Below are 12399 nucleotides of genomic sequence, written 5' to 3'. Positions count from 1 at the left end.
GACTCATGTGAGGGCCTGAGGAATGGCAGAATGCGTGCATAGTGCCATTGTACAAATGGCAAAGGGGGATAAGAAGTGAGTGCCTCAAATTACAGAGGTATAAGTTTTGTTGGTATTACTCTGCAAATAAATGGGTAGGGAATTGATTGAGAGGGTGAAGGCATGTACAGGAGCATCAGTTTGGGGGAAGAATCATGTGTTTTCAGAAGTGGAAGAGGATGTGTGGATCATGTGATTACTTTGAAGAATGTATGTATAAATACTTAGATAAGCAAATGGATTTGTATGGTAGTCATTATGGATCTGGAGAAGGCATATGATAGTAGATAGACAGAGATGCTCTGTGGAAGGTAAATAAGAAATATATGTTGGGGGAAAGTTTGTTAGAAGCAGAGAAAAAGTTTTTATTTTAATCGAGGATGTAAGGCTATGTGTAAACGTGTAGGAAGATAAGGAAAGAGATTGGTTTCTCATGAATGTAGGTTAGCGGCGGGGGGTGTGTGATGTCTCCATTGTTGTTTAAAATATTGTTTATGATGGGGTATGTTAGGAGGGCTTAATGCAAGAGTTTTGAAAGCGGGGCAAGTATGAAGTCTGTTTGGTTATGAGAAGCATTGGGAAGTGAGTCAGTTTGTTTTGTTCCGCTGCGTGATACAGCGCTGGTGGCAGATTCATGGTGAAAAACTGCAGAAGCTGGTTACAGAGTTTAGGAAATATTGTGTAAAAAGAAGAAAGTTAATAGTAATTAAAAGAGCAAGGTTATTGGGGTACAGTAGGGTAATTATTTTTGAGGGTCAAGTCAATTGGTCGGGCAGTGAGTTTCGAATGGAGAAAAAACAGGAGGAAATGCAATGTTTATATAGTAACTGGGAGTGGAATCTGGCAGCGGAAGAACCAAGGAAGCGGAAGTGGGATCCATAGGGTGTGGAGGGGTGAGGGGGAGGGGCGAAGTATTCTGGGAGCCTTGAAGGACTGTGTGGAAGTCAGAACAATTGATCTCGGAAAAGAGCAAAAATGGGTCTGTAATATAGGAAAACGTTTGGTTCCAACAATGTTGATGTGGTTGCTAGGCGTGGGGCAATGGATACGTTTTGTGTCTCAGGAGATGCGCTGTGCTTGGAAATGGAAGATGTTTAGCGAGGGACAAGTGTGTTGTGGTGTGGCTAGGTAGGTCGGTTTGTAAATTCTCAGGAGATAAGTAATCCTAAGGGTGAGAGAAGATGTATGACAATATACAAGAGTCCTTTGGGTTGAGAGAGCAGGAAGCTGGTGTTTTTGAAATGGTTGTGGTCCACAAGTAGAGAATGAGTATGCGGAAAGAATGACCAAGAAGAGAAAAATTATGTTCGGAGGTGGAGGGAACGAGGAGAAGAGGGAAAGGAACCAAATTGGAGGTGGAAAGATGGAGTAAAAAAAGATTATGTGTGATCGGGGCCTGAACATGCAGGAGGGTGAAAGGAGGGCAAGTAATAGATTGAACTGTAGGCGATGTGGTATTACCAAACCAGGGTTGAACCGGCTGTCAGTGGATTGAATCAGGGCATGTGAAGCGTCTGTGTGTAAAGAGGAAAGCTGTGTAGGTATGTACAATGCAATGGTGTGGACGAAGTTATATAATGTGTATGGGGGTGGGGGTTTGGGGCCCCTACTTAGTTTATCGTCTGGTTTTCCTTGCACTACCCACGCAAATGCGGTGGGACAGCGACAATTCAAAAAAAAAGAAAAAAAAAAGACAAATACATAAATTCATTTTTTTTTATAACTTTGCGCTGTCTCCCCGCGTTTGCGAGGTACGCAAGGAAACAGACGAAAGAAATGGCCCAACCCCCCCCATACACATGTATAACATACATCCACAACCGCAAATATTACATACCTAAACAGCTTTCCCATTGGTTTACCCCAGACGCTTCACTGCCTTGTTCAATCACTGACAGCAACGTCAACCCCTGTATACCACATTCGCTCCAATTCACTCAATTCCTTGCCCTCCTTTCACCCTCCCTGAATGTTCAGGCCCGACCACACAAATCTTCTTCACTCCAGCTTTCCACCCCCCAATTTGTTCTCCCTCTTCTCCTCGTTCCACCACCTCCGACACATATATCCCTTGGTCAATCTTTCCTTACTCATGTACCCTCCATGTGCCCAAACCACTTCAAAACACCCGTCTCCCCCCCCCCCCCCCCCCACCCCTTCGCTTCTACCTCACACGCTACTTTTTATTTCCACACATCTCTCTTACCCTTACGTTACTCACTCGATCAAACCACCTCACACCACACATTGTCCTCAAACATCTCATTTTTCCAGCACATCCATCCTCCTGCGCACAACTCTATCCATAGCCCACGCCTCGCAACCATACAACATTGTTGGAACCACTATTCCTTCAAACATACCCATTTTTGCTTTCCGAGATAATGTCTCGACTTCACACACATTCTTCAAGGCCCCCCCGAATTTTTCCCCCCCCGTCCCGCCCCCCCCCCCCCCCCCCCCCGCTCCCCCCCCCCCCCCGCCCACCCCCCCCACCCCCCCCCCCCCCCCCCCCCCCCCCCCCCCCCCCCCCCCCCCCCCCCCCCCCCCCCCCCCCCCCCCCCCCCCCCCCCCCCCCCCCCCCCCCCCCCCCCCCCCCCCCCCCCCCCCCCCCCCCCCCCCCCCCCCCCCCCCCCCCCCCCCCCCCCCCCCCCCCCCCCCCCCCCCCCCCCCCCCCCCCCCCCCCCCCCCCCCCCCCCCCCCCCCCCCCCCCCCGGTCCTTCCCCACCCACCACCCCCCCCCCACCCCTCGCTCCCCTCCCCCCCCCCCCCCCCCCCCACCCCCCCCCACCCGCCCCCCCGCCCCACCCCACTCCCCCCCCCCCCACACACCCCCCCCCCGGGCCCCCCCCCCAGCCCACCCCCCCCCCCCCCCCCCCCCCCCACACCCCCCCCCCCCGCCGCCCCCCCCCCCCCCAGCCCCCCTCCCACCCCCCCCCTTCGTCCGCCCCCCCCCCCCCCGATCCCCCCACCCCCCAGTACCCCGATCCCCCCGGCCACCCCCGCCCGCCCCCCCCCCCCCCCCCCCCCCCCCCCCCCCCCCCCCCCCCCCCCCCCCCCCCCCCCCCCCCCCCCCCCCCCCCCCCCCCCCCCCCCCCCCCCCCCCCCCCCCCCCCCCCCCCCCCCCCCCCCCCCCCCCCCCCCCCCCCCCCCCCCCCCCCCCCCCCCACCCCCCCCCCCCCCCCCCCCCCCCCTCCCCCACCCTATGATCACTCCGGCTTCCATGGTTCCATCCGCTGCCAGGAAAAAAAAAATACCACTCCCCAAGAAAACTAAAACACTTCACTTCCTCCCTTTTTTCTCCATTCAAACTCACCTCCCAATTGACTTGACCCTCAACCCTACTGTACCTAATAACCTTGCTCTTATTCACATTTACTCTTAACTTTCTTCTTCCACACACTTTACCAAACTCAGTCACCAGCTTCTGCAGTTTCTCACATGAATCAGCCACCAGCGCTGTATCATCAGCGAACAACAACTGACTCACTTCCCAAGCTCTCTCATCCCCAACAGACTTCATACTTGCCCCTCTTTCCAAAACTCTTGCATTTACCTCCCTAACAACCCCATCCATAAACAAATTAAACAACCATGGAGACATCACACACCCCTGCTGCAAACCTACATTCACTGAGAACCAATCACTTTCCTCTCTTCCTACACGTACACATGCCTTACATCCTCGATAAAAACTTTTCACTGCTTCTAACAACTTTCCTCCCACACCATATATTCTTAATACCTTCCACAGAGCATCTCTATCAACTCTATCATATGCCTTCTCCAGATCCATAAATGCTACATACAAATCCATTTGCTTTTCTAAGTATTTCTCACATACATTCTTCAAAGCAAACACCTGATCCACACATCCTCTACCACTTCTGAAACCACACTGCTCTTCCCCAATCTGATGCTCTGTACATGCCTTCACCCTCTCAATCAATACCCTCCCATATAATTTACCAGGAATACTCAACAAACTTCTTTCTTTCTTTCATACTATTCGCCATTTCCCGCATCATCGAGGTAGCGTTAAGAACAGAGGACTGGGCCTTTGAGGGAATATCCTCACCTGGCCACCTTCTCTGTTCCTCCTTTTGGAAAATTAAATAAAAATGAGAGGGGAGGATTTCCAGCCACCCGCTCCCTTCCCTTTTAGTCGCCTTCTTATATGTGCATATTCATACTTGCTTGCCTTCAACCATTCCTGGTGCTACACCACCCCACAAGAAACAGCATCGCTACCCCCTGCTTCAGTGAGGTAGCACAAGGAAAATAGAAAAAAAAGGCCACATTTGTTCACACTCAGTCTCTACCTGTCATGTGTAATGCACTGAAACTACAGCTCCCTATCCACATCTAAGCCCCACAGACCTTTCCATGGTTTAGCCCAGAAGTTTCGTGTGCCCTAGTTCAGTCCATTGACAGCACATTGACCCCGGTATACCACATCGCTTCAATTCATTCTATTCCTTGCATGCCTCTCACCCTTCTGTATTTTTGGGTACCGATAACTCAAAAATCTTTCACATTCCATCCTTCCACCTCCAATTTGGTCTCCCGCTGCTCCTTGTTCCCTCTACCTTTGACACATATATCCTCTTTGTCAACCTTTCCTCACTCAGTTTCTCCCTATGTCCAAACCATTTCAACACACCCTCTTCTGTTCTCTCAACTACACTCTTTTTATAACCACACATCTGTCTTACCCTTTCACACCACATATTGTCCTCAAATATTTAATTTCCAACACATCCACCCTCCTCCATACAACCCTATCTATAGCCCATGCCTCGCAACCATATAATATTGTTGGAACTACTATTCCTTCAAACGTACCAATTTTTCCTTTGCACAATAATGTTCTCTTTCCACGCATTCTTCATCACTCCCAGAACCTTTGGCCCCTCCCCCACCCTAAGGCTCACTTCTGCTTCCATGGCTCCATTCAATGCTTTGTCCACTCCTAGAATCTAAAACAATTCCCTTCCACCTCACAACAAATATTCTCCTCAAACATTTCATTTCCAACACATCCACTCTCCTCTGCACAACCCTATCCATAGCCCATGCCTTGCAACCATATAACACTGTTGGAACCACTATTCCTTCAAACATACCCATTTTTGCTCTTTAAGATAATGTTCTCACCTTCCATACTTTCTTCAATGCTCCCAGAACCTTTGCCACCTCCCCCACCCTGTGACACTTCCGCTTCCATGGCTCCATCCACTGCTAAGTCCGCTCTCAGATATCTAAAGGCACTTACTCCAGTTTTTCTCCATTCAAATTTACCTCCCAATTAAACTTGTCCCTCAACCCTACTGAACCTAATAACCTTGCTCTTATTAACACTTACACTCAACTTTCTTCTTTCACACACTTTACCAAATTCAGTCACCAACTTCTGCAGTTTCTCACCCGCATCAACCACCAGCGCTGTATCATCAGCAAGCAATAACTGACTCACTTCCCATGCCCTCTCATCCACAACAGACTGCATACTTGCCCCTCTCTCCAAAACTCTTGCATTCACCTCCCTAACAACCCCATCCATAAACAAATCAAACGACCATGGAGACATCATGCATCCCTGCAGCAAACCAACACTTACTGGGAACCAATCACTCTCCTTTCTTTCCTACTCATATACATGCCTTACATCCTTGATAAAAACTTTTCCCTGCTTCTGGCATCTCTATCCACCCTGTCATATTCCTTCTCCAAATCCATAATTGCTACATACAAATCCATCTGTTTTTCTAAGTATTTCTCATATACATTCAAAGCAAACCATTCAAAACAAACACCTGATCCACACATCCTTTACCACTTCTGAAACTGAACTGCTCTTCCCCAGTCTGATGCTCTGTACATGCCTTTCCCCTCTCAATCAATATCCTCCCATATAATTTCTCAGGAATACTCAACAAACTTATACCTCTGTAATTTGAACACTCATGGTTCAGGCACTTTACCATGAACCATACATACACTGAATATCCTTACCAACCAATCAACAATGCAGTCAACTCCTTTTTTAATAAATTCCACTGCAATACTATCCAAACACACCACCTTGCCAGCTTTCATCTTCCACAAAGCTTTCACTACCTCTTCTCTGTTCACCAAAACATTCTTTCCTGACCCTCTCACTTTGCACTCCATCTCGACCAAAACACCCTATATCTACCACTCTATCATCAAACACATTCAACAAACCTTCAAAATATTCACTCCACCTCCTTCTCACTTCATCACTACTTGTTACTACCTCCCCATTTGCCACCTTCACCGATGCACCCATTTGTTCTCTTGTCTTACGCACTTTATTTACATCCTTCCAAAACATCTTTTTATTCTCCATAAAATATAATGATACTCTCTCACCCCAACTCTCATTTGCCCTCTTTTTCATCTCTTGCACCTTTCTCTTGACCTCCAGCCACTTTCTTTTATACCTTCCCCAGTCATTTCATTACTTCCCAGCAAAAATCATCCAAATGCCTCTCTTGCTTTCACTAACAATCTTACTTCTTCATCACACCATTCACTACCCTTTCTAATCTGCCCACCTCCCACCTTTCTAATGCCACATGCATCTTTTGTGCAAAACCATCACTGCTTCCCTAAATACATCCCATTCCCTAAATACACTCCCCTTTCGTCATCTGCTCTCCTCTTGCCATTCTGCACTCAATCTCACCTGGTACTTCCTCACACAAGTCTCCTTTCCAAGTTCACTTACTCTCACCACTCTCTTCTTCCTAACACTCTCTCTTCTTCTCTGAAAACCTCTACAATTCTTCACCTTTGCCTCAACAAGATAGTGATCAGAAATCCCTCCAGTTGCCACTCTCAGTGCATTAACATCTAAAATTCTCTCTTTTACATGCCTATCAACTAACACATAATCCAATAATGCCCTCTGGCCATCTCTCCTACTCACATACATATACTTATGTATATCTCTTTTGAAACCAGGTATTCCCAATCACCAGTCCTTTTTCAGCACACAAATCTACAAGCTCTTCACTGTTTCCATTTACAACACTGAACACCCCATGTACACCAACTATACCCTCAACTGCCACCTTACTCACCTTTGCATTTAAATCACCCATCACTATAACCTGGTCTCATGAATCAAAGCTGCTAACACACTCACTCAGCTGCTCCCAAAACACTTGCCTCTCATGATCTTTCTTCTCATGACCAGGTGCATAGGCACCAATAATCACCCATCTCTCTCCATCCACTTTCAGTTTTACCCATATCAATCTAGAGTTCACTTTCTTACACTCTATCACATATTCCCACAACTCCTGCTTCAGGAGGACTGCTACTCCTTCCTTTGCTCTTGTCCTCTCACTAACCCCTGACTTTACTCCCAAGACATTCCCAACCACTCTTCCCCTTTACCTTTCAGCTTTCGTTTCACCCAGAGCCAAAACATCCAGGTTCCTTTCCTCAAACATACTACCTATCTCTCCTTTTTTCTCATCTTGGTTACATCCACACACATTTAGACACCCTAATCTGAGCCTTCAAGGAGGATGAGCACTTCTCGTATGACTCCTTCTTCTTTCCCCTTTTAGAAAGTTAAATACATGGATGGGAGAGTTCCCAGCCCCCCGCCCCCTTTAGTCGCCTTCTAAGACACACGGGGAATACATGGGAAGACAGATAAATGGAAGGGTCTCTACAATATAGGAGGATATTCATATTTCTTAAAAATTACTTATGTATACCTGTACAGTGAAATACATCCTAGTACTGCTTACCTGGAGTCTGGATATGGGGTAAGACATGTGTCGCAGTGATGAAGTGCAATCCTCCCAACATGGCTGCTAGTTTGTCCTTCACTTCTAGTAGCAGTCTTTCTTGGTGGGTTAGGCTTTTTACAGGTCCTAATGGTAAGTTTCCCAAGTATTGCTGCAGGCACAATAAATCTATATCAAAATATACCTGCCCAAAGTCATAACACAAGAATTGCAATACATAAATGAAAAAAAAATTTGATATGTATTTAAAGTTAATTCAATTTAAAATGTAATAAAACAGAAATCAGCTCTGAACTTCAAGAGACTCTAGCTTCTTTATATGTAGATATTACGATAAAAATCATTTAATTGATATCAAATGCAGGTGCAACTTATTCAATACAATGCACAGTTGCCCACAGAACTTCCACTCCACTCCTGGTAGCAGTCTTGTAAATGAAGAATGTCACAGCCCTTGTATAAGTGGATATGGAGGAGAGGCGAAGAGCACACTGTTTGTTCAGAGCAACTGATAAGTAGGTTAATGTGTATGTAAATACTCCCATACATTACATATTTCATTTGAAACACTGCTCTGCATATATCACTATCACATATGCATCACATCAGTTTCCAATGCATCATATAATTTTTTTTTTTTTTTTTTTTTTTTTTTTTTTTTTATACTTTGTCGCTGTCTCCCGCGTCTGCGAGGTAGCGCAAGGAAACAGACGAAAGAAATGGCCCAACCCCCCCCCCCATACACATGTACATACACATGTCCACACACGTGTATACATACCTACACAGCTTTCCATGGTCCACCCCAGACGCCTCACATGCCTTGATTCACTCCACTGACAGCACGTCAACCCCTGTATACCACATCGCTCCAATTCACTCTATTCCTTGCCCTCCTTACACCCTCCTGCATGTTCAGGCCCCGATCACACAAAATCTTTTTCACTCCATCTTTCCACCTCCAATTTGGTCTCCCTCTTCTCCTCGTTCCCTCCACCTCCGACACATATATCCTCTTGGTCAATCTTTCCTCACTCATTCTCTCCATGTGCCCAAACCATTTCAAAACACCCTCTTCTGCTCTCTCAACCACACTCTTTTTATTTCCACACATCTCTCTTACCCTTACGTTACTTACTCGATCAAACCACCTCACACCACACATTGTCCTCAAACATCTCATTTCCAGCACATCCATCCTCCTGCGCACAACTCTATCCATAGCCCACGCCTCGCAACCATACAACATTGTTGGAACCACTATTCCTTCAAACATACCCATTTTTGCTTTCCGAGATAATGTTCTCGACTTCCACACATTTTTCAAGGCTCCCAAAATTTTCGCCCCCTCCCCCACCCTATGATCCACTTCTGCTTCCATGGTTCCATCCGCTGACAGATCCACTCCCAGATATCTAAAACACTTCACTTCCTCCAGTTTTTCTCCATTCAAACTTACCTCCCAATTGACTTGACCCTCAACCCTACTGTACCTAATAACCTTGCTCTTATTCACATTTACTCTTAACTTTCTTCTTCCACACACTTTACCAAACTCAGTCACCAGCTTCTGCAGTTTCTCACATGAATCAGCCACCAGCGCTGTATCATCAGCGAACAACAACTGACTCACTTCCCAGGCTCTCTCATCCCCAACAGACTTCATACTTGCCCCTCTTTCCAGGACTCTTGCATTTACCTCCCTAACAACCCCATCCATAAACAAATTAAACAACCATGGAGACATCACACACCCCTGCCGCAAACCTACATTCACTGAGAACCAATCACTTTCCTCTCTTCCTACACGTACACATGCCTTACATCCTCGATAAAAACTTTTCACTGCTTCTAACAACTTGCCTCCCACACCATATATTCTTAATACCTTCCACAGAGCATCTCTATCAACTCTATCATATGCCTTCTCCAGATCCATAAATGCTACATACAAATCCATATAATATATATATATTATTCTTAAAACAGACATATGATTAACGATTAATGACTGTTATTCCACATATGAAGTGTCGCAGTATCGATACACACATACACACACACAGGGAAAATGCACCTGATATTGCTGAAGTCATGGTAACTAAGTTTACCAAAAAGTTAAAACTCTCCCCTGTTCTGCCAAGAAGGGTACATGATATAATGAAAAGAAAGAGAAGGTAAAGGAGAGGGAGGATTAGCCCTTTAATGAAAGAAAGCCTGAAGTTTCATGAAATAGTGGAAGATGGCCCATTCAGACAATAAAAAATGGGAATAGTTACAGTAGGTAAGAAGAACATAGTAGTATTATTACTATATAATCCTCTAATTAATTGCAATGAGCTGGAAAAAATATACAATGAGAACAATGAAGGATCAATTACTCATGATGTTATATGAAAAAGTAAAGCACTTACTTCTTAGAGATGGTTAAGTAATGGTAATTGGGGAAATTAATAATAAAGAGAGAGACTGGGGGAACTTGGATTCTCATGGTGATGAGGGTCATGGAAACAAGTTTTTAGAGTGTAAAAATGGAAACTAGGATGAAAGGGACTGACATACCATCATTACTATATATCTTGTCTTTGTTTGTATTAGCATGAACATTGAAAATACTATATACGATACACCAGTTGGAAGAAATTATATGGTAATGCTCAAGTTTGAATATATAGTAAAACAGGACATCACAAGAGCAGAGGTGAGACAGGAAATAAAGAAGAGATATAATCGCAGACACAACACATGCCTCAATAATTTCCTTGGTAACCTAGATTGAGAAATAAAAATCAGTAGCCAGGGAAGTGGAATTCAAAAGCCAGGAACAAGGGTTATGTGTTGAAAGGTTCAGTGAAATTTACAACGGAGTAAAAGCATGGGTTACTCAAGCCTCCAATACAGAGGGGAATGGCAAGAAAAAGAAAAGAATGATTTAATAAAAGTTGTCATAAATAAAGAAGCTTCAAGATGTGGCATCACTCTAGCCAGCCAGCATTAGCATGGTGTAAGAGAGCACAGAATGAGTAGAGCAGGATAGGAAAAAAGGAACAACAACACTCTGAAAAGAAAATTGCAGATAAGGCAGATGAAAATGCTAAACTTCTCAATAAATTCATCAGGACTAAGTTGATAGTCAAGAAGCAACTAATCAAGCTAAGGGACTCAGAGGGAAAATTGTAGAGAATGATGTAGGGATATGTGAGGAACTGAATAACCAGTTAAAAAGTGTTTTCACCATGGAAGATATTATAACCCCAGCACCAGAGATGGAATAGGGAAGACATTCTGGATATCATTAAGATGTCTAGAAAAAATGTTAATGGAACACTAAAAGGACTTGATCCATTCAAGGCTCATGGTCCCGATGAACTTTCATAATATAACTTTTTTCATAGACTGATATGGTACAGACAAATAATATGCCCCAATCAAGGCCATATCAAGAGGGTGAAAGAAAACAGTTAAAGTGAAAGAAAGAAGTTAAGGCCCCACAAGTGTTTGTAGACCCGACTCTTAAAAGAGGAAAAGTTACATGAAAAGGAAAAGAAAAAAAGAGAAAATTCCACTGGTTGCTATTCGAGGAAAGAGGATGGTATAATAACAACCAATTCTCCATGCAGAAGTTACGGGAAGCAGCAGCCAAATGCGAGCCACAGGTCCAATGAGGCTGGGAACACCTGTAAACAGTAGTGGCTAAAATACTACCTACAGAATAGAAAGTGAGCAACATCATGGGGTACAGAAAGGGAAGGTTGAAGAGAGATGATGCTAGGAGTATTAATGACAAGGAAGGCCTTTGATTCCACTTCAGTTAAGAGAGGTGGAAGGTGAACCCCACCAGATGTATGGGAAGTGTTCCATATAAGGGGTGATTAAAACCCCTGTTGATGTGAAACAGCTGCTCCCAAGAAAAATAATTACAGTACCTATACAATACTCTCAGCTTTTGGGAAGCAAACTTTGCGACGTTAACTGTTTGGAGTTTCTAAGATATAGCGAAGGAGATGCTCATGCCCAACATGTTTACATTATTACACAGTTGAATTATGGTATTTTGAAACTGAACAGATGGAAACAAATTGTACTTAAAAAGAGATATGGGGAGGAGGGGAGGAAAACTGAACTGAGGTATGTACAGTAGAATCTTCAGCATAAGAGTGAACATGGTTAGAAGGAGAAAAAAATCACTTATTATGAGAAGAAAGAGAGTAAGTGATAAGAAGAACCCTAAGGAGCACCATTACTGAAAGGGCAGGAGGGGGAAAATGCTCCATCAATGACTACTGTGATGGAATGCCCTAAGAGGAAACTATGCATTATGACCGGAGAGGGGCAGTGAAATCAAAGGAAGGGAATTAAGAAAGCAAAGACTTAAGCCACACTCTGTCATAAGCCTTGGAGATGTCGAGGGTTATGACAGTTTTGGAGGACAAAAGATGAGTCACACAGGAGATATTGAATGCAGAGGTAGCATTATGAAATCCGTACTAGTCTGAGACAAAATAGGCAAGCAAGAGTTACTGCTCACTGAGAGGAACACTTCCTTAAACAGCAAGAGGATATACCATCT

At 45.0% G+C, this 12399-nt stretch overlaps 1 protein-coding gene across 8 annotated transcripts in view; it reads right to left on the bottom strand.

The window, feature by feature from the left end:
* LOC139756514 (FAST kinase domain-containing protein 5, mitochondrial) overlaps window positions 1-12399 on the bottom strand; it is a 120572-nt gene that overhangs the window by 69740 nt on the left and 38433 nt on the right. For all 8 annotated transcript variants that reach the window (XM_071675977.1, XM_071675974.1, XM_071675976.1 and 5 more), the window contains one exon: window positions 7830-7980. In XM_071675977.1, the coding sequence (XP_071532078.1) occupies window positions 7830-7980 (151 nt within the window). The remainder of the gene's footprint in view (window positions 1-7829; window positions 7981-12399) is intronic.

This window comes from Panulirus ornatus, chromosome 22 (assembly GCF_036320965.1).
Source record: "Panulirus ornatus isolate Po-2019 chromosome 22, ASM3632096v1, whole genome shotgun sequence".
Taxonomy (NCBI): Eukaryota; Metazoa; Arthropoda; class Malacostraca; order Decapoda; family Palinuridae; genus Panulirus; species Panulirus ornatus.
Note: the sequence above shows the minus strand (reverse complement) of the source record. Positions and strands in the feature narration are given on the sequence as shown.